This window comes from Hemitrygon akajei, unplaced genomic scaffold, assembly GCF_048418815.1.
Source record: "Hemitrygon akajei unplaced genomic scaffold, sHemAka1.3 Scf000118, whole genome shotgun sequence".
Taxonomy (NCBI): Eukaryota; Metazoa; Chordata; class Chondrichthyes; order Myliobatiformes; family Dasyatidae; genus Hemitrygon; species Hemitrygon akajei.
Window position 1 is genome coordinate 578,188 of NW_027332004.1, and position 24,007 is coordinate 602,194.

Consider the following 24,007-nt stretch of genomic DNA (forward strand, 5'->3'; position numbering starts at 1 on the left):
CCTGCAAGATTACACCCCCGTCTGGTGGTGACTGTAAATGAACCCTCACACTGGCTCCCCTGGAATTCCACCTGCAGTGGAGTACGGTGAAAACGTACGTTCCGTGCCTTCGAACCCAGACACAGTGATTGTAGCATCTGATGGCTGGAATCCCTTTTCCGATACTATTTCCTGATCGAGAGTGGTTGTGGTTGCCCTCATATCATCATAAACAGAATTCCAGCAACTTGCAATATTACATTGGGCTCTTCCTGAGGGTTGGCACTCATGGTTGGAAGCATCTTCTTGTCAATTTCTAAACGGGTTGTTGTCCCCACTTGTCCCTTGGTAGGTTTTTGTTCCCATTTCTGATCCTCAGATATAGCCCGCTCGCGTCCTTCTTCCCGCTGAGCATATTCACCTTTAATATTATTTCCCTGTGGGGTTGATCGGGATTCGAAAGTTGGGTCCTAATGATGTGTGACAGCTCGTCACATTCGATTTCGGTCATTGTCAGGCCAATCCATATTATTTGTTTTAATCATGTTGGCTAACTTAGTTGGTAAGCATTGGAGCAGTAGGGCATTGAACTGGGGGGACAGATTCCCATCAGTAAAGGCTTGGTCTCCTGCGAAGGTGCCGTAGCAGGCCACAAATCACTCTCAATAGTCTGGTCCCGATTCCCCAGGCTTAGGTTTGCATTCAGGTACTTTAGTGATGTTTACAGGTTGCTGGAGAGCCCTTTCCAATGCTTGAATAATCTGGTCTGTCTGTTCATTCTCATTATGTTTTCCCGCCTGTGACTGCTGATACGTTTGGTATCTCAATTCTGCCTTCCATTTCCGCCCTTCAGCAGCTGAGAGAATCATGCAGGAGAGACCAAATAAATCTTGTGGGGTTGCATTAGACATTTGTGTAGTACTGTGGACACACTGAGCAAACTGTGCTGGTTTTTCTTTTCTATCTGGGGCATGATTCATGATCATTATCATTTCTTGAGGCTTCCAGGGAGCATACACAAGAATCACTGAGGGCTGTCCCTCCTCCTAGTCCTAGGGGGAGCGTTTGCTACTGCTGTTCAGGAGAATTTAAACTAATGTGGCAGGGGGATAGGAACAAGTGCAGAGAGACAGAGGGGTGCAAAATGAGAGTAGAAGCAAAAAGTAGTAAGGTGAAAAGTAAAAGTGGCAGGCAGTCAAATCCAGAGCAAAAATCAAAAAAGGCCACTTTTCAACATAATTGTATAAGGGCTAAGAGTGTTGTAAAAACAAGCCTGAAGGCTTTGTGTGTCAATGCAAGGAGCATTCGTAATAAGGTGGATGAATTGAATGTGCAGATAGTTATTAATGAATATGATATAGTTGGAATCACAGAGACATGGCTCCAGGGTGACCAAGGATGGGAGCTCAACATCCAGGGATATTCAATATTCAGGAGGGATAGACAGGAAGGAAAAGGTGGTGGGGTAGCATTGCTGGTTAGAGAAGAGATTAATGCAATAGAAAGGAAGGACATTAGCCTGGAGGATGTGGAATCGATATGGGTAGAGCTGCGTAACACTAAGGGGCATAAAATGCTGGTGGGATTTGTGTACAGGCCACCTAACAGTAGTAGTGAAGTTGGGGGTGGCATTAAACAGGAAATTAGAAATGCGTGCAAAAAAGGAACAGCAGTTATAATGGGTGATTTCAATCTACATATAGATTGGGTGAACCAAATTGGTAAGGGTGCTGAGGAAGAGGATTTCTTAGAATGTGTTCAGGATGGTTTTCTGAACCAACATGTCGAGGAACCAACTAGAGAGCAGGCCATTCTAGACTAGCAGTGAGGAAGGGTTAATTAGCAATCTTGTCATGTGAGGCCCCTTGTGTAAGAGTGACCATAATATGGTGGAATTCTTCATTAAGATGGAGAGTGACATAGTTAATTCAGAAACAAAGGTTCTGAACTTAAAGAAGGGTAACTTTGAAGGCATGAGATGTGAATTAGCTAAGCTAGACTGGCAAATGATACTAAAAGGGTTGATGGTGGATATGCAATGGCAAGCATTTAAAGATCGCATGGATAAACTACAACAAGTGTTCGTCCCAGTTTGGCAAAAGAATAAACCAGGGAAGGTAGTGCACCCGTGGCTGACAAGGGAAATTAGGGATAGTAATTAGCCAGAAAAAGTGGCATACCTGAGAACTGGGAGAAATTCAGAGTCCAGCAGAGGAGGTCAAAGGGCCTAATTAGGAAAGGGAAAAAAGATTATAAAAGAAAGCTGGCAGAGAACATAAAAACTGACTGTAAATCTTTTATAGATATGTGAAAAGAAAAAGATTGGTTAAGACAAATGTAGGTCGCTTACAGTCGGAAACAGGTGAATTGATCATGGGGAACAAGGATATGGCAGACCAAGTGAATAACTACTTTGGTTCTGCCTTCACTAAGGAGGACATAAATAATCTTCTGGAAATAGTAGGGGACCGAGATGGAGGAACTGCGGGAAATACATGTTAGTAGGGAAGTGGTGTTAGGTAAATTGAAGGGATTAAAGGCAGATAAATCCCCAGGGCAAGATGGTCTTCATCCCAGAGTGCTTAAGGAAGTAGCCCAAGAAATAGTGGATGCATTAGTGATAATTTTTCAAAACTCCTTAGATTCTGGATTAGTTCCTGAGGATTGGAAGGTGGCTAATGTGACCCCACTTTTTAAAACAGGAGGGAGAGAGAAACCGGGGAATTATAGATGGGTTAGCCTGACATCGGTTATGGGGAAAGTGCTTGAGTCGGTTATCAAAGATGTGATAATAGCACATTTGGAAAGAGGTCAAATCATCCGACAAAATCAGCGTGGATTTGTGAAAGGAAAATCATGTCTGATGAATCTTAATAGAATTTTTTGAAGATGAAACTAGTAGAGTGGATAGGGGAGAGCCAGTAGATGTGGTATATTTAGATTTTCAAAAGGCTTTTGACAAGGTCCCACACAGGAGATTAGTGTGTAAACTTAAAGCACACAGTATTGGGGGTATGGTATTGATGTGGATAGAGAATTGGTTGGCAGACAGGAAGCAAAGAGTGGGAGTAAACGGGACCTTTTCAGAATGGAAGGCAATGACTAGTGGGGTACCACAAGGCTCAGTGCTGGGACCCCAGTTGTTTACAATATTTATCAATGATTTAGACGAGGCAATTAAATGCAGGATCTCCAAGATTGCGGATGACACGAAGCTGGGCGGCAGTGTTAGCTGTGAGGAGGATGCTAAGAGGATGCAGGGTGACTTGGCTAGGTTAGGTGAGTGGGCAAATTCAAGGCAGATGCAATTTAATGTGGATAAATGTGACGTTATTCACTTTGGCCTACTCCTGCATCTATTTTTTATGTTTCTATGTGTGGAATATTAAAATCTCCCACAATCACAACCTTGTGCTTACTACAACTATCTGCTATCTCCTTACAAATTTGCTGCTCCAATTCTCGCTCCCGATTAGGTGGTCTATGATACCACCCTATAAGTGTCACTACACCTTTCCCATTCCTCAATTCCACCAAAAAAGGCTCCCTAGACGAGCCCTGTAATCTATCCTGTCAAAGCACTGCTGTAATATTTTCTCAGACAAGCAATGCAACTCCTGCCCCTCCAATTCTATCACACCTGAAGCAACGAAATCCAGGAATATTTAGTTGCCAATCACACCCCTCCTGCTACCATGTTTCTCTAATAAATACAACATCATATTTCCAGTTATCAATCCATGCTCTAAGCTCATCTACATTATCTACCTTTCTTACAATGCTCCTAGCATTAAAATAGATACATTTAAGAAACTCTCCACCTCTTCCTCTCTGTTTATCCCTAACTGTGCAAACAACTTTATTATCTTTTTTTTCCTTCTTTTTTTCCATCTTCGGTCTGAGCGCTCCGACATCAGGGAGGAAGTTCAAATCAGCTCCGTGTTAAATGTTTAACCATCACGGTGACTGAAGGCAGCTGCAGGTTCATGAGGGACTGTTACTGTCAGATTCTGCCGTTCTTGCGGCTGCTCATCGCACCCGGGACTGAACCCTGGTCACTGAGCATTGGAGGAGTCTGTTCTACCGATGTTAGCCTTAAACTAGACTGGCGTTTAATATTGTGGATCTGTGAAAGATAAATCAGTTCTTTGTCAAATCCCATGTCTCAGGTACTTACTGTGTCTACCACACTCACAATGTACACAAGAAACGCCACTCAGCCCATCTTGTCCCTGCCCATGTTTCTGTTCCATATCAGTATATGAAAATCTATCCCTGCCGTTCCCCTCTCACTCTCCCTGAGATGACAGGTTGCAACTAGTCACCTCTCCATGGGATAGGAGATTTCCCGTAAATTTCATAGAAACATAGACATCTACAACACATTACAGATGCTTTGGCCCACATTGCTGTGCCGACCATGTAACTTACTCTAGAAACTGCTTAGAATTACCCTACCACATAGCCACCTATTTTCCTAAGCTCCATGTACCTATCTGAGAGTCTCTTAAAAGACCCTATTGTATCCGGCTCTGTCACTGTTGCTGTCAGTGCGTTCCACACACACACCACTCTTTGCTTATAAAAACCTATGAATGACACCTCCCCTGTACCTACTTCCAAGCAGCTTAAACCTATTCCCCCTTGTGTTAGCCATTTCAGCCCTGGGCTGAAATTCATACACCTGCATGATTTTCTCCAGGGTGAATAAGACGATGAGCTCTCTGTGGTTTTGACGTCCTCTCTCTCTCGATCTCTCTCAGTAAAAGAACCTGCGGTCTCGTAACACAATGCACCTCTAAAGCCTGACAGCAGACTAGCGAGTGAATCTTCGATGGTGCAGAGTCAGAAACTGAAGATTTGCCAGCCTGAGTCAGGGGCTCCAGAGAGAGATGGGGTCCAGAGGAGGAGGACGAATAAGACCAGCACGATGTGGTTAAAAGTGAAAGATTAGAAGTATTTGGAAACTGGTTGATCAAAAAAAAGGTGGTTAATTTCTGCAAAATACTGATGGAAATCAACAGTCAGGCAACAATTGTGGAGAGGAATAAATAGACAATGTTTAGGCCGAGCCCCTTCAGCATGCCTAGACTGTGTACTCCGCTGCTTAGTTGCTGCCTGAACTGCAGAGTTCCTCCAGCATTTTGTGTGAGTGCGTCTCTGTATTTCCAGCAACTGCAGAATCTCCTGTGTTTTATATCTGCATTTTACTTTGGCATTAGATACACGTTGATATTGAGTATATTGCTTATGGGAGCCGCATTCTGCGTTAAAACAGCTGCAGATTTTTCTATACACACGAAAAAACATGAGGTATGGACATTGAACCGGTGCTTGCAGAAATGGTTAATGGCACCGTGATTACCCATAGGGCCATGCGTTAAGAATTTCGCCGGCGCTGAAGCACCAATGAAATGCACAGGCATCAGGCTGAGGACGTCCCTGAGTTTCACGCATGCACGCAGTACACAGAAGGCTTTGAAAATGTCGGTTGCAGGTAAGAGCGATTCTCCATGTTTTTATCTTAAACGTCAACTTCGGAATAATTCCTGTGAATTTCGGACACCGTGACCCGCAATCCCGGACAGTCCTGTTCTCTCCCCTCTCTCTCAACCCCATGATCCGTACACGGGCCCCGGGCTGCTCCAGCTAAAGAGGGAATGGGAACCGATGGATCTCTCAGACAGAGCTGAGCTCCAGCTATCTAAATGCAAGGATTAGGAACTCGGAGAAAGGGAACAAAATCTTACATCACCAGTTGAGAAAATCGCCTTTGTTTTACTTCCAATAACAAACAAGAGAAAATCTGCAGATGCTGGAAATCTTAGCAACATACACAAAATGCTGGAGGAATTCAGCATTAGTACTCTTTTCCATAGATGCTGCCCGACCTGCTGAGTTCCTCCAGCATTTTGTGTGCGTTGCTTGTTCTACCTCCTCTTGCTCTGGTCTTTTCTACCGGTGAGAACATGTTTTGTCCCATCCTGTCTGGGTACGTAATGATATAAAGCACCTTTGCCCTGGGCAACAAGTAGCTTTCACATCACAAATGTGCCAGACTCCAGTGAGACAGAGAACTGCCCTTCCCTTCATATTCATTGACATTACCATCACTGAGTTCACCACCGTCAGTCATCTGGGGGAGGGTTCAGGGGAAATGTTTATGTAGAGTCCATAAACTGGTGATACCTGTGTGCATGTGGTGTTGCTAAAGTTGCTGGAGAATTTGCAAGTGGGAAGAAGTGGAGTGATATTTGGAAATCTGACTTTTTAACGTGTAATTTAGCAAGCAAACCACATATGGACAATATGCAAAAGCTTTGGTGAGAAAATCCTTCATTACCCATTACAGGCCTGCTACATAGGTTGTGTGAGAGTGCAGATGAACTCATTCGAACCCAGAGGAGATCAAAGTTCCTATCGACCGTGATTTGCCAGCTGTGAAAATGAATATATCTCTATATAAAATTCACTGTGCACATGTTGTCACTGGGTAAAAAATGCACAGTACAAGATTCATGTGCACACTGGTTATTACAAATTAGAGGGAATATTGGAGGGAAGGAGGGGAGACCAGTGTCCCTGATGCCCTCACCTACAAGATGTGCATCCAGCTTCAGCTTGTAACCCTGCACTTTAAGGTGTTAGATCTTGAAATGGGTGAATTGCAGATCATCCAGCAGTAGGAGGGGGTGAAAGATATGACATGAAGAGAGGTGAGTTACACCCAAGGTGCAGGACACAGGAAACTGGGTGAGAGTCAGGAAGGAGAATGAGGTTAAATAGCCATCGCAGAGTACTCCAATGGCCATGCCCGGACAACAACAAGTGGAACACTTTGGAAACTGTTGGGGGGAGGAAAGTCAAAGGGCTGATAAGTGGATTTGTTAGTTAGGGGAACAGAACAAGAGGCAACTAATATCTTAGTGGTAAGGCTTACTAGAGGTAGTGGGGGTTGGGGCTGATATGGTTTAAGTAAGTTGTAGGGGGAATGGGAGCCAGAAAGACAGAACAGATAGTGGAGATGGTGAATTGAATTGACTTTATTATGCACATCCTTCATATGGATGAGGAGTAGAAATATTTACGTTACATTACTGTCTAAATGTGCAATGTGTAATTGAAATTGATTTATAATAATTAGTTTGTATATAGGACAGTCTAGAAAACATAGAAATCAATTAATCAGTCTGATGGCCTGGTGGAAGGTGATGTCCCGGAACCTGTTGGTCCTTTTGCTGTGGTACCGGTTCCTGGATTGTAGCGGCAGGAACAGTTTGTGGTTGTGGTGAATTTGGTTCCCAATATCCTTTGGGCCCTTTTTATAAAAAATCCATACCCCTACCATCCAGGCTCCCATCCAAACTTCTTTTAAATGGTGAAACTGAGCTCATATTCACCACTTGTGCTGGTATCTCATTCCAAACTCTCACAACCATTTCAGTAAAGAGCTTTTCCACATGTTCCCATTAAATTTTCACCTTCCCCACTTACCCCTGACCTCTGGTTGTCATCACACCCAACCTCAGTGGAAAACGCTGCTTGCATTTATTTACCCAATCTTCGCCCTCATCATTTTGTATACGTCTGACAAATTCTCAAAGCAATGTATAATTTCCGTGTTTATGTTTAGAACTTTTTTAGGTGTATAAGATGATGAGGGGTATTGATCGTGTGGATAGCCAGAGGATTTTTCCCAGGGCTGAAATGTCTATCATGAGGGAGCAGAGTTTTCAGGTGCTTGGAAATAGATACCAAGGGGATGTCGGGGTAAGTTTTCTACACAGAGACTGGTGGGTGCATGGAATGCACTGCCGGCTTTTTCGGTGAGCGTGTTTCAGTTACTGTGGGGCCAGGCAGCTCAGTGGGAACAGGGAATAATACCAATGGAGAGAGTCAAACTGAGCCAAGTCACAGATTGGCGATGGCAGAAATGCCCCATTCTTAGAGAGACAGGAAGAACATCAGACAGTTTGATGATCATTCCAGATATCAGCACTGTGCCCAGTCAGGAGATGATTTCTCACACCAACTTGGGTTCAACCTCACTGTAACAGTGTGATGTCAGATCACACCTTGACAACTCAAGTGATCTCATCTGAAATGTTGTCCTACACCCATTGATGGATTTTGTAAATCTTTTTACAGGTTAAAAATGACAAGGAATTTGTCTATGGGAATCCCGAACACAACACACCAGTTTTGCTGTCTCTGTCCAGATACTTAAGAAGAGGAGCAAGAGATTCACACAATCATCCTTCCTGCTCAGACTGTGGGGAGAGATTCACTCAATCATCTGACAGACTGGCATGCCCGTCATTTCAAACAGGTGGGGAACCCATTCATCTGCTCAGACAGTGGGAATAGATACAGTTGGACATTTCATCTGAAGGGACATCACCAAGTTGACACTGGGGCAAGGCCATTCACCTATCCTGTGTGTGGGAAGGGATTCAGTCGGTCTTTCCACCTGTGGACACACCAGTCAGTTCACACTGGGCAGAGGCTGGTCATCTGCTGAATTTGTGGGGAAGGATTCACTCGGTCATATGACCTAATGGCTCATCAGCGAGTTCACACCGGGGAGCGGCCGTTCACCTGCTCAGACTGTGGGAAGGGGTTCACTCAGTCATCTCATCTGAAGGTACATCAGCGAGTTCACACTGGGGAGAGGCCGTTCACCTGCTCAGACTGTGGGAAGGGATTCACTCAGTCATCCCACCTACAGAGTCATCAGCGAGTTCACACTGGGGAGAGGCCATTCACCTGCTCAGACTGTGGGAAGGGATTCACTTGCTCATCTGATCTGAAGAAACATCAGCGAGTTCACACTGGGGAGAGGCCATTCACCTGCTCAGACTGTGGGAAGGGATTCACTCGGTCATCTGAACTGAAGGTACATTGGAGAGTTCACACTGGGGAGCGGCCGTTCATCTGCTCAGAATGTGGGAAGGGATTCATTCAATCATGCACTCTGAAGGTACATCAGCGAGTTCACACTGGGGAACGACTGTTCACCTGCTCAGACTGTGGGAAGGGATTCACTCAGTCCTCCCACCTACAAGCACACCGGTCAGTTCATACTGGGGAGAAGCCGTTCACCTGCTGAAGCCTGAATTATACCTCTGCGTAGACGCTATGCCGTTGTGAGCATTTCTACTTGTGAGTCTTGTGTCTGCGTCGCTCTGCCAAAACGCTAGTTGGTGTTGGGGTTCTGTGCTACTGTGTTGATTTGACTCGTGTTGAGTTGGGAACAATGGCGACTGCTGACTACGTCTTGTTGGAGTTGGAGCTAATCAATGTTGCAGAAGTGTTAGTTCTTTTGAAATTACTGCAACACAGAAAAATGACAAGTTTTCCCATTACTTTGTGCAGTCCGCGATGTCCAAAGCAATGTTGGTGGAAATTTCTTTGCACGATTTTGATGCCATTTTCAAGTTTTTATTGTCTGCCAATGAAGAGTCGTGCACATGTACATATTTTATGACTACCTCACCTAACCTCTCCTTGATGTGGTCCACCTTCCAACTTCGAAGCGACAGGAAATGCATAGGAGGAAACTGGCTGCTGCCAAGTGGACCAATCACAGTTCTTGCAGGCTGTGTTGCCGCGACGTGTAGCTACATTTTTGGGAATGTGCGTGTTAGGCTACATTAGGTGAAGGACTCTCATGGAGGCGCTACATGGAGTAGGTTGCATTCTGGCTTTGCTCCGTTCATTTTAAATTTACTTACCACCCCTTTAATATCTTTATCAAAGTGTTTATAACACTTTTAAATATTTGAATTTTAATCGACTGAAATGGCTTACAGAGGAAGAAAGTCATTAACCGAAGGCAAGGGAACCGGCAGTGAAAATGGAAAGAAAGACGATGTCTTTGAACAGCCTAAAAAGTTTCAACTTACTTTACTGGCTATCTAGAATCTTTTGGATGAAGAACTTGATGAAAGATTTATTACCTTGGAATTATGGTTAAAGGAGAGCGAAGGTACATTGGCAACACTTGAAAAGAAGAACGAAAAACAGTAGCGGCAAATTTCAGAGTTCATTAAAGCTGGGAAACAGAGAGATCGCAAATTGAATTCTTTGGAAATGAAATGAAGTTCAAACACTCAACCCCTGGAGCAGAACAAAATCAAGATTACTGATTTGGAGAGTCGAAGCCACAGACTGAATTTGTGAATAGTAGACTCAGTGAAGACGTTGAGAGCAGGGTTCTTACTCAGTTTTTTTCTCAATTCTTCATCTCATTTTTCAATCTTTTTTATTGGTTTCCAAATAAAGAATATACAAATTGGAAGAGGAGTTTAACAAGTAGATAATATAAAAAAACATATAAACAGCATATAATGTCAAAATCAAATAGATAAAATGCTTCCTCTGGAATAATCCCAAAAATTGCTGTAAGTGGATTACGTTGAACATCCGCATCTATAACTTTAGATAATATTCCAAACACATCCCACCAAAAATTATTTAAACTTAACACAAGAACAAAACATTTGAGTCAGAGTAGCCACTTCTGCGTTACATCTGTCACAAATAGGGCTTATATTAGGAAAAAATATGTGCCAATTTATCTTTGGATATATGGGCCCTGTGTACTATCTTAAAAATTCTTAATGGAGGTCTTTGGCTCGGAGGTATTTTCTTCCCTTCCTGCACTCGACCGCACACATCGGGCGCTGAAACCAAAACCATCGAAGGGTTAAAACCACGTCATGTCACAATGTGAATACTAAGAAGAACTTCATTTGGATTGCTCATCAGAAAGGAGTTACTGAGCATGAGAATCTTAAGTTTCATTTTGTTGAAGATTTTTGTCCTGAGGTTATGCAAGAAAGATTGCATTTTAAAATGGTGATGTCAGAATTATATCAGAGGAATCTTTGTCCAGCTTTGTTATGTCCCTTTCACCTAAGGGTTGCTCTGCCCGATAAATCATTCAAATGCTTTAAATCCGTGAATGAAGCAAAACAATTTCTCAAAGAGCTAAGCTTGAACGCAGATGTCTAATGTTTTGAAGATCAACATTTGAGCTTGGATGTCTCTGAAATTTACCATTCCTTTATGTCTGTGTGTATCTGGTTTATTAGTTAACAGCCAGCTTATAGATTTGGACACTTTAGAACTTTGCCCTTGGGTTGATTACAGTCGTACTGTGTTTTGACATTCGGATGTTTATTATGTTTCCATGTTAAAGTTTCTTTCTTTTTCTTCATTGTTTTACTTGTTTTATTTTTAATTGTTTGCTTTTGAAAATCATTAAGACTTTGATATGCTGATAATTTCCTTTTTCTTGAAATATTATTAAGATTGTATTTTGTGTCATTTTCTAAGACCTTTTCTTTTAAAATGGTCTGCAATTGGCTGTTTTTCTCTAACATCTGCTTGACATTCCTCTCGTAATGTTTTGACTATGGGTGGTTTGTTTTTTATTTTTTTAAATTTGGAGATTTGCCTCAAGGGAGATGGGGGTAGGGAGGTTCTTAGATAGTTGTCTGGCTGTCTATTGGCCAGGTGTTCGGTCTTTGTGGGTGGGGTGGTAGGGCTATTTTTAGTCTAGTATTTTTCTTTTGGGCTGAATTGAAACTACAAAAATGTCTGTATTGTCGTAACTTCCGTTTCCTCTTTAAACTATTTTCCCTCTTCCTGATTCGTGAGTTTCCTATGCAATATGGTTAACCCTTTACATACTACATTGTTTATTTAAGGAAAATGGATATTATTAATTAATTTTGTTTCATGGAATACGAACGGTTTGAATCATCCAATTAAATGGAAGAAGATTTTTAGAGTTTTTCATAGACTGAATGCTCAGATTATTTTTGCGCAGAAGACATGTGAGTAAGGAGGATAATCAGCACTTCTTTAGGTTTTGGAAATGCTAACAGTTTCATTCTAACTCATCGACTAAGGTGAAAGGTGTTTCTTTTTTTTATATAGACTCCTAGATTTCATTTGTTCACTATGATGCAATTTCAGACCAATATGATAGACTTCTATTAAACACCGGTTAACTTTATAACAATAAATTAGTTTTGGTTAATATTTATGCACTAAATACTGACTATCCTGAATTCCTTAAGCACTTTTTTGCATTTCTTCCCAATTTAAATGAATATATGGTAATAATGGGTGGAGATTTTAATTGTTGTCTGAAACGTATGATTGATAAGTCTGTGCCTAATCAGGTACTTACAAACAAATCTGCTATTTTTATTAATTCCTTCTTAGTTGACTCTGGAATTTTAGAAATTAGGAGGTTTTTACATCCTAATGAAAAAGAGTTCTCATTTTTCTCATGTATATCATAATTACTCTAGAATACTTTACATCTTTATTGATTCTCGATTAGTTTCATTTGTCACTGCCTGTGAATATGATACAATTGCCATTTCCGATCATGCACCTTTGAAATTATCAGTTAAGTTAACTGATGTAACCTTTGGTACTAAACAATGGCGGTTCAACTCTATTTTACTTCAGGGCTTAAATTTTATTAATTTCATTAAAGGACAGATTGCCTTTTTCTTTTCAACTAACTCAACGGAAGAAATTTTCAGTGGGATATCACGTGATGCCTTTAAAACATATATCCGAGGGTAAATTATTTCACACTCTGCTGGATTGAAGAATCAAATTAATAATGAAATACGTACATTGGTTGATAAGATTAAAGAAATTGATAGAAAATATTCTATTGCTCCCAATTTGAAGCTTTATAAAGAGAGAGTTGAACTTCAGATGCAACATCATTTGTTATTAACATCCCCGATTGAAAATCAGTTACTTAAAACTAAGGGTCATTTTATATATTTGGTGATAAATTGGGTAAATTATTGGCTAACCAATTAAAAGCTGCTTTGGCGAAACTTCAGATTAATAGGGTTCTTAAACGGATGGTACTTTGACGGTTAACCATGATGAAATTAACAATTTTTTTCAAGAATTTTATACCAATCAGAATTTCCTGATGATTCTACCATAATGCGTGAATTTTTAAGGAAATTAAATATTCTGAAATTATCAGTTGATGAACGTTTAGTATTAGACACACCCATTACTGAAGAGGAAATAAAGAAAGCAATTTATTCATTGAATTCTGGTAAAGCACGGATGAGTATACAGCTGAATTTTTAAAATCTTTTTCCGATTTACTTTCTCCCTGGTTAGGTAAAAATTTTTAAAGATGCTTTATTTGTATGTAAGTTACCACAAACATTTTATGAAGCATCTATTTATTTAATTCCTAAAAATGATAAAAATCTCACTGAATGTGCATCAGATTTGTGATATCTTTGTGAATGTTGAATCTAAAATCCTTTCTCAAATATTAGCAATTAGATTGGTGAAGATATTGCCTGCCACAAATTGTCTCCGAGCATCAGACAGGATTTATTAAAAATTATTATACACATTTTAATGTTTGGAGGTTAATGAACATTGTATAGACTACTTTATCTAAGACTCCAGAACGTGTTTTCTCGCTCGATGCCGAGAAGGCGTTTGAAACATTTGAATGGGAATATTTGTTTAAAATTCTTGAGAAACTTAATTTTAGTCCAAAATTTATATCTTGGATCCAATTGATATAACATATACCTTTGGCTTCTGTTTCACTAATGATCAGAGATCCCCTTTCTTTAGGCTTTTCCAAGGTACTAGACAAGGCTGTCCTTTGAAACCCTTACTATCAGATATTAGCCTGGAGACCTTGGCAATTGCTATTCGTGATTCACCCAGTATATTTGGTGTTACTCATGGGAATGGGACGCGTAAAGTATCACTATATGCAGATGACCTTTCGCTATATATTTCTAATCCAGAGAAATCCATTCCTGCAGTAATAACACAACTTGCTCAGTTTAGTAGTTTTTCTGCTTATAACCTGAATCTTAATAAAAGTCTGCTTTCTCCATTAAATATGCAAGTCTCAATTTATAGACAGTCACCATTTAGATTGCTTGCTGATTATTTTATTTATTTGGGTGTTAAAATTACTAAGAAGCACAACGATTTATTTAAAGTTAATATTTACCCTTAATTGATCATGCTAAACAATTGTTTACTAAATGGTCCCCATTATCCTTATCCTTGATTGGCTCCATTAATGCTATTAAGAGGATTATTTTACCTAAATATCAGTACCTATTTCAGGCGGTATCAATTTTTATCTCTAACTTTTTTATATACTATTGATTCTAAAATTTCTGCATATATATGGCAGAATAGAAATCCCAGGTTATATTAGAAATATTTACAGAAATCAAAAAAAGGAAGGCGGCTTGGTTTTGCCGGATCCTAGATTTTATTATTGGGAATTAATATTCGATATTTAACGTTTTGCACACAAGAGTTGGATGAACCTTGAGCGGGAGTCTCGACCGAAGTTTTCATTGGCTTCTATTTTACGGGCTGTGCTTTCCTTTGCACTTACTAAATTTAATAAGCAAATGGTAATTCCAATAATTAAGCATACAATAGGAATATGGTTTCAATGTTGGCAATTTTTTGGACCAAATAAATATATACTGTCAAGTTCTATGACATCTATTTTTTTCTTTCAACCATTTAGAATTGATCAAGCTTTTCTTTTATGGAAAACAAAGGGAATATCATGTTTTCGTGATTTATTTATGGATAATCTTTTATGGCTTTTGAACAGTTTTCTAATAAAAAATAATTTGCCTGGATCACTCTTTTTCAGATATTTACAGATTAGAAACCTTTGAAGGTTATTTTGCCTTCCGTTCTGATATCACATCAAATTGAAGTTACGGAAAAAAATAAGTTTAAATCCAGATCAGAAGAGTTTAATATCATTTATTTAGATTTAATTATGAAAATACGCTTAGATACTTCTGATAAAATTAAGAATGAGTGGGAAAGATAACTTGGGATACCTTTACCTATACAGAAATGGGAGAAAGTTCTGGAACTAGAAAATACCTCTTCAGTGTGTGTCAGACATGCCTTCATGCAATTTAAGGTGGTTCATCGGGCTCGTATGTCCAAGGATAAGTCCTCTTCTAAAAAAAATATTGGAAGGGTATTTTGAGATATTATCTCAGTAGTTCTGTGTATTGATTTACAACCACATCCTATTACCGCAATTTTTGGAGGACCGGTGATAGACTATAGTCATTTATCCTCGTCAGCTTGTCGTCTAATTGCATTTGTTACATTAATAACCATCAGATCTACTTTACTTAAATGGAAAGATTCCAATCTCCCTACTACATTTGAATGGTTTTCCCAAACCATAGCATGTCTAAACTTGGAAAAAATTAGGAGTGGTACTGTGGTTCCTTCGGTTGAATCTGAAGAGACTTTGAGGCCATTTATTCAATTTTTTCATATTATGTAAGTTGACCCTTTCCGAATCTTGTGTAATAAGTTTTTGTTCATGTTCAGAGGAGCGGAGTTAACGCCAAATAATTTCAGCCGTTGTAATATGACAGCCCAATTTTGTCTGTTTTTTTTAGTTTAGTGTTTTTTTCTAGTTTACGATTTTTTTCTCCTTATATGATATCTCTTTCATGATTAGTTGCTATGAGATTGGGAGGTTAAACTATATTTGTCATTTGGAATCTGTGCTTTTACATGATAACCGACATTAATGTAATCCCAATCTCTTTGTATCATTATATTATTGCTATGCTTATTAAATTTGAAACGTAATAAAAAGATTGAAAAAGAAAAGGAAACTGGCTGCTACCAAGTGGACCAATCACAGTTCTTGCAGTCTGCGTCGCTGCGATGCGTAGTTGCATTTTTAGGAATGTGCGCGTTAGGCTACGGCATACGGTACAGCCCAGGGTGCAGCGTCGGGTACGCGGCTACGTAGAGCCTACGGCGTAGACTGGACGGAGAAGAATAACTCAGGCTTCAATGTGTGGGAAGGGATTCACTTGGTCATCTCAACTACAGAGACACCAGCGACTTCACACTGGGTAGAGCAGTTTAATATACGGGGTGATAGCCACCCGTCCCCCCACACCTCCAGCCCGACCAAACTTAAGAAATCTCATTTGGGTGAATGCTGTGTGATGTGTCCCATGTTACAGACCAGTACCCCGAAGTAACAAACGATACACAATATGCAGTTAAGCGATTGAGCTCTATAATTCTTACTTTGACTATAGGGTTAGTAAAGAAACTGAAAGAAAAGAAAAAGGGCCCGCTCTCTTCATTCACGTCTTCTCATCTCTCCCCAGCCAAAAAACCGTGAAAATCTCTCTTCCAGACTCACAAAAAAGAATATTTCTGTCATTGGACAGCCCCACACTGGAAAGCCCAACTTCCTCTAGTCGTAACCTAAACATTGCTGCTACAGAGAAACCATTACCTCAGCAGTGAAACATTACAGAGAGGCCGTTACTTCAGCAGTGAAACCTTACAGCGTGTTACACTTACCACACACTACCGGTTCACACTGGGAGAAAGTTTCAATAAGCTGCATGCTGAATATTTATCCATCAGTGTTGCTGAATGCAATTTCGAGAGTGACTGTCGGTGCTGAACTCTGCAATTATTGGTGCTGCTCACCACACCCGGGTCACCAGGCATGAGAACGGTTTCTTCTGCTGCATATTCACCTTTAATGGGACTAGATCTGTGACAAATAAATCCGTTCTATATTGAACACTGTCTCCAGTACTTAGTGAATTTATAACACACCTAGTGTACAGCAGAGAGTCAACTCAGGCCGGCTGGACCCTGCCAGTGATTCTGTTCCACAGCAGATCTTTCAAATCCTCCCCTGTTGTTCACCTCTCACTGTCCCTGTGAATGAGTTCCAAATAGTCACCACTCTGTGGGCGAAGAGGTTTCCCTTGAATTCTCTGCAGAGCGAAGAAGTCGAGCTGACTGCAGTTCTGTCTGAGATGTTCTTCGCCCCTCAAATCTCTATGCATCACAAAGAGGAAGTAGGATTCTAAAGCTAAGGTGACAAAACAGTGGCTGATAAGAGAAACCAAAGAAAACATAAAAACCAAGGAGAGGGCATAGAGCAAAAATCACTAGTATGTAGGAGGATTGGGAAGATTTTAAAAACCAACAGAATGCAACTAAAACAATTAAGAAGGAAAAGATGGAACACTTAAGTGAGCTAGCCGGTAATATTAAAGAGGATACCAAATGTTTCTTCAGGTAATTATAGTGTAAAAGAAAGGCGGAAACGGATATCGAACCACTGAAAAATGATGCTGGAGAGGTAGTAATGGGCTGGGGGTGTAAGGTGATGGCAGATGAACTGAATAAGTATTGTACATCACTCTTATCTCTCGAAGACCCCGGCAGGAATATGGAAGTACCAGATGTCAGTGGACTGAATGTGTGAAGTTACGTTACTCGGGAGAAGGTTCTTGGGAAACAGAGATGGTCTGAAGGTAAATAGGTTCCCTGGATCAGATGGTATACACCCCAGAGATCTGAAAGAGGTGGCTGAAGAGATGTGGAGGCATTAGCAATGATTTTTCGAGTATCGTTAAGGAAATAAAATCCTAAGTTTTTTTCCCCTTCACTACTCCCCCTCTCGCAGTTTCACCCATCACCGACCACTTCTTCTACCCTTTTCACCCCCACACTTCTTCCTCTGACGTCTCATCTTTTTTTCCCCCAGTCCTGACGAAGGGTCTCGGCCTGAAACGTCGACTGTTTACTATTTCCCATATATGCTGCCTGGCCTCCTAGGTTCCTCCAGCATTTTGTGTTTGTGTTGCTTGGATTCCCAGCATCCACAGAACTTTGCAGTTGATACAGATAAGAGACAGATAGTTTAGAGCAAAGCTGCAGTCTGCAAAATGACTTCGATAGGTTTGGAGAACGGACAACGAAGTCGTGGATGAAATGTACGGAAATGTACAGTGTATGTAAATGTACGGTCATGTACAATTGGTGGAAGGAATAAGGGCGTAGAGAAAAATAAATAAATGGGAGAAAATTCAAAAATCAGAGGTGCATAGGTATTTGGGAGTCCTTGAGCAGGAGTCCCTAAAGGTTTGCTTGCAGATTGTGTTGATTAAGGATGACAACTGTAATGTTAGCATATCAGAACAAGGATGTGGCACTGTGGCTTTAAAACGCATTGGTGAGATCGCTCTTGGTGTATTGTGAACAGTTTACAACCTGCGAAAACAGATGTGCTCGTATTGGAGAGGGTCCGGAGAAGGTTCATGAGCAACGAAAGGGCTAACGTATGAGGAGCGTTAGCCGGATTTGACCCTGTACTCGCTGGTCTGGAAGAAAGAGAGGGGATCTCATTGAAACCTATAAAATATTGAAAAGCCTCGACAGAGTGGCTATGAAGAAGATGCACCCTGTACTGTGTGAGTCTGGGACCAGAGGCCACGGCCTCAATATATAGGGCATCCACTGACAAGAGATGAGGAGGGATTTCTTTAGTCAGGGAGTGGTAAATCTTTAGAATTTATTGCCACGGACGGAGCAGACACCAAGTCACTGAGTGTATTTTTAATGGATGTTCAAAGATCATGGGGAGAATGCAGGAGAATGGGGTTGAGAGAGATAATCAAGTGGACACGAAAGAATGGCGGAGCAGATTCGATTGGCTGAGCAGCCTCTGCGTGAAATCTCATGCTTCATGGTCTGAAGAAGTGGCGAGTGAGGTTGCATTAGGGTTAGGGTATGGTCAGTGTATCCGCGCCTGGATTATTGTATTCAGTTTTGGTCGTTCTGCTACAGGAGAGAGGACGTCAAGCTGGAATGAGTGCATTGGAGATTTCCAGGAATGGTGCCGGTACTCGAGGGACTGAGTTCTGGAGAGAGGTTGGGCAGGTTGGGATTCCACACCTTGAAGTGTAGGAGATTGAGGCTGACCTTGTGCAGGTGTTCCAAACTATGAGTGTACAGAAATGGGGAATGTGTGCAGTCCTTTTCCCCACCTTTGTGGAATCAGCAACCTGAGGGCACCGGTTTAAGGTGAGACGGGATTGATTTAATAGGGATCCCGGGGGAAAATTATTAACCCACTCTCCCTTCCGGTTCATTGTTTAGCTAACACGATGAGTGAACTCTCAGGTTGGAGGAGCAACACCTCATATTCTATCCGGGTAGTTTACAACCTGATAACATGAACATCTTTTCTTTTCATCAACCCACACGCCCGTCTCCTCCATTCTGTCTCCCCACTTCTTTCTTCTCCTCTGCGGATCGTCTCCCTCTGGTTCCTCTTTTACTTCCGTTTTCCCATTGTCAACTGTCCTTTCCTATCAGATTCCTTCTTTTCAGCCCTTTGCATTTTCCACCTACCACCTCAAAACCTCTCACTTTATCTCCCACCTCCCCCACCCACTCACCTTCACTCTTATCTGGCTTCACCTATCATCTACCAGCTTGGACTCTTTCCAGAACCCGCACCATCTTATTCCGGCTTCTCCTCACTTCCAGTCCTGATGAAGGGTCTCGGCAGGAAATCTCTCTTTGGCTTTAACCCCTCTATAGAAGCTACCTGACCTCCTGACTTCCTCTAACATTTTGTGTCTGTTACTCTGCATCTCCAACATCTGCAGAACCTCATCGGGACAGAGTGCAGAATGCAGAGACTACATCGGGTCTCACTAATGTCGAGGAGGCCACACCTGGAAAACTGGAAACGATGGATGACCCCAACAGTCACGATGCTGAAAAGTTGCCTCATATGGAAGGACTGTTTGGGACTCTGACTAGTGGTGAGGAGAGTGGTTAGGGGCAGGTCTGGAACTTCATCGACTTGCACTCCTTCTTACCGCTGTAAATCTCTCCCTTTTGTGGACAAAACTGCCACTTGGTGGTGATTTGCCACAATAACAGGATCCCCTGATTTGTGGACTCCATTGTCACCAGGTGGCGCTCTGCCGCAACAACGCTGAGAGACAGAAATGTGACGCTGCAGCCTGTTGAAATGTTTATTCAAGATTCAGGGTTGTTTAATTCCATTTCCAGCAGACACAAGTAAATGATGTCGAAATAATTATTACTCCGGCTCCAATATAGCACAAAAACACAATAGTAACAACATATATCCCCAGCATATATACTGTGCACGGATTGATTGTATGTTCATAAAGTGACGCTCGGCATAGGATGCCTGCATATAAGATGACAGACAGGAAATGTTAGAGGTGTTTGGTGTTGTGGAAGGGTGGGTTAGTGGGTAGAGATATTTATTAGCTTTACTGCTTGGGAAAAGTATCTGTCCCAGAGGCTGGTAGTCCTGGTGAGGATGCTGCATATCTACCCCCCGATGTGAGTGGGACAAACAGTCCATGAGTGGGATGGGTGGAGGTAGATTATGAAAATTAGATTGGTGCTTGATCTCAAGAGAGGGCATTAGGAAAATACTAATGAGATGCTTTTAGAATAGCTTGTAATTGTGCCCTCTTGAGAAATGTTGATTCTGGATTGGGTGTTGTCCAAAGAACCAAACTTGATAAGGGAACTTATGGTAAAGGAACCATGTTGACGCTGTGATCATAACATGTTGCAATTCACCCTGCACTTTGAGAGGGGAAAGGTACAACAAGATGCATCTTTATTAGTAGGGTGAGGGGAACTACGGAGGCACGGGAGAAGAGCTTACCGAAGTTGATTGGAAGGGGACACCAGCAGGGATGATGGCAGAATAGCAATGGCTGGAGTTGCTCCACTTGACAGCCTCAGGGTTGAAGAGAAACACATCATATTCCAACTGCACAGATCCAACCTGAAGGCATGAATATCGATTTCTCCTTCCAGTAAAAAAATTACTGCCCACCTTTCCTTCTACTTTCTCCCGAGTAACGTAACTTTACACATTCTGACCACTGACATCTGGGACTTCCATATTCCTGCCAATGTCTTCTACAGATAAGAGTGATGTACGATACTGATTCAGTTCATCAGCCATCATCTTTCACCCTCACCCCATTAATACATCTCCAGCATCATTTTCCATTGGTTTGATATTCGCTTCTGTCTCTCTTTTACACTGTATGTGCCTGAAGAAAAAATAGTATCCTCTGTAATATTACTGGCTAGCTGACCTAAGTATTCCATCTTGTCCTTCTTACTGATTTTAGTTGCATTCTGTTTGCTTTTCAAAGCTTCTCAATCCTCCAACTTCTAGTAATTTTTGTTCTGTGCCCTCTCTTTGTTTTATGTGGTGTCTTTGGTTTCTCTTATCAGCCACGGTTTTGTCACCTTACCTTTAGAATACCACTTCCTCCCTGTGACTTCCGAATTGCTTCTAGAAATTCCAGCCATTGTTGCTCTGTTTTAATCCCTGCCCGTGTTCTTTTCAAATCAATTTTGACAATTTTTTCTCTCATGCCCCTCTAATTCTCTTTATCCCACATCTGACTTTTAGTTTCTCCTTCTCTAATGTCGGGGTGAATTTGATCATATTAAGAACACTTGCCCCTGTGTTCTTTGGACTCAAGTGAACTAATTAATTCCGGTTCATTACAGCACCCAATCCAGAATAGCTGATACCCAAGTGGGCTCAACCACGAGCTGCTCTAAAAAAAGCATTTTGTAGGCATTCTAGGAATTTCTCCTCTTGAGACCAACACCATCCTAATTTTCCTAATCACCTGCATGACAATCCCTCATGACTATTGTAGCATTGCCCTTTTGGCGCTCATTTTCTATCTCTCATTGTAATTTGTGGACTACTTACTTACTACTGTTTTGGGGTCACTATACAATTCCATCAGGGATTTTTTGTACATTTGCTATTCCTTAATACTACCCACAGATTCTACACTGCCCAACGCTATGCCACCTCTTATCTAATGATTTTATTTAATATTTCACCAACAGAGCCACACAACCCCACGACCGGCTTGTTATTTCACTAAACATATAAATATCTGGGAAACAGGAGGACCTGCAGATGCAAGAAATCAAGAGAAATTCACACAAAGTGCTGGAGAAGCTCAGCAGGTCAGGCAGCATCTATGGATGGGAATCAACATTTCCGGCCATGACCCTTCACCGGGTCTCGTGATAACCACGTATCTGAAAAATCAACAAGCAAAGACAACAGAAAGTAGTGCAATATTGGGAAAACCTTTGACAAAATTTATTTCAAGGCTTTAAAAAACTGTCGAACAGAGCTCAATGGTTAACAAATAGAATAAAGGCAATAAACACTTCCATCAATACCGACATTGACTTTTTCTAATGAAAATATCTTAGTCCCATTTCAATCAGTAAAATTTACAAAGATAAGTAAGAACTGAAATGACAAGTTTAGAAAAGACTATTTACACTCAACCCCACTGAGATTAACACTACCTTGGACAGAAGGAGGAAGAGGAATAACAGACATGAGAAAAAAATCACATAAGACCATAAGACAAAGGAGCAGAATCGGACATTTGGCCCATCGAGTCTGCTCCACCATTTCATCATGAGCTGATTCAATCTCCCCTTTAGTCCCATTCCCCCACCTTCTCACCGTAACCTTTGACGCCCTGACTACTCAGATACCTATCAATCTCTGCCTGAAGCAAACCCAATGACTTGGCCTCCACTGCTAGCCATAGCAACAAATGCCACAGATTCACCACCCTCTGACTAAAAAAAATTCTCCGCATCTCTGTTCTGAATGGGCGCCCTGCAAACCTTAAGTCATGCCCTCTTGTACTAGACTCCCCCAGTCACTCTCGAAATTGCATTCAGCAACGGGGATGGACAAATATCCAGCCTACAGCTTATTGAAACTTTCCCCCCAATGTGAACCCAGTCGTGTGTTACAAGGTTAGATTACTGAGTGAATCCCTTCCTATATTCACAGCAGGTGAATGGCCTCTCCCCAGTGGAACACAATGATGCAGCCTTGGTGGAGACGGTTGAGAGAATCTCTTCCCAAAGTCTGAGCAGACGATCAGCCTCTAACTGGTGTGAACTCGCTGGTGTTTTAGTAGACGAGATGATCGTGTGAATGCCTTCCCACATTCACAGGTCGACGGCCTCTCCCCAGTGGAACTCACTGGTGTGCCAGCAGATCAGATGACTGAGTGAATCCCTTCTCACAATCTGAGCGGTTGAAATCTCTCTCTGCTGTGTGAACTGACTGGTGAGTCAGTAGGTGAGATGATGTGGTGAATCTCTTCCCACAGTCTGAGCCACACAACCCAACCAGTTCCATTATCCAGATCACTGACAAATCATGTGAGAAGTAGCGGACCGAATACTGACCCCTGAAGAACACAAGTCACTGCTGGCCAACCAGAAAAGGCCCCTTTTATTCCCACTCGCTGCCTCTTGGCTGTCAGCCATTCCTCTGTCCATGCCAGTATTACTTCGGATTTTTATCCTGTTAAGCAGTTTCATGTGTGACACCTTATCAGATGCCTTCTGAAAATCCAAGTAAATGATATCCACCGCCTCTCGTTTGTCCATCCTGCTTATGACTTCCTCGAAGATCTCTAACAGACTTGTCAGGCAAGATTTCCCTGTACAGAACCTATGCTGGCTTTGACTTATTATATCATTAGTCTCCTAGTACCCCAAAACCTCATCTGTTATCAAGTGATTCTTGACGGGTCATGACCAACGCATCTGTTATCTCTCCAGCAACCTCTCTCAGGACTCTGGGATGTAGTCCATCTGCTCCAGGTTACTTATCCACTTTAAGAACCGAAGTTTGCCTAACACGTTTTCCTTTGTAATAGCAATGGCACTTACTCCTGCTCCCTGACACTCACAGATCTCGGGCACACTGGTGGTGTCTTCCACAGACAAGACGGATGCAAAGTACCTATCAAGTTCATCTACCAGCTCTTCCCCATTTGTACCCCATGAGCATCACTTTCCAGTAGTCCAATATCAACTCTCACCTCCCTTTCGTATTTTTTTTATAACTGGTTTATATTATTGTATAGTTTGCTGTCATATTTCACCTTTCCCCTTATAGCTTTTACTTTAAATTTGCCTGTTGTTGGATGTTAAAAGCTACCCAATTATCCAACCTACTACTCACTTTTGCTACCTTATATGCTTTTATACAGTCCTTAACTTCCTTTGTCAGCCACGATAG

At 41.5% G+C, this 24,007-nt stretch overlaps 1 protein-coding gene across 1 annotated transcript in view; it reads left to right on the forward strand.

The window, feature by feature from the left end:
* The window catches only part of LOC140723550 (uncharacterized), a 448,657-nt gene that overhangs the window by 363,442 nt on the left and 61,208 nt on the right, over positions 1-24,007 (forward strand). The window contains exon 7 of the mRNA XM_073038124.1: positions 8,553-8,879. Coding sequence (XP_072894225.1) covers positions 8,553-8,879 — 327 coding nt within the window. The remainder of the gene's footprint in view (positions 1-8,552; positions 8,880-24,007) is intronic.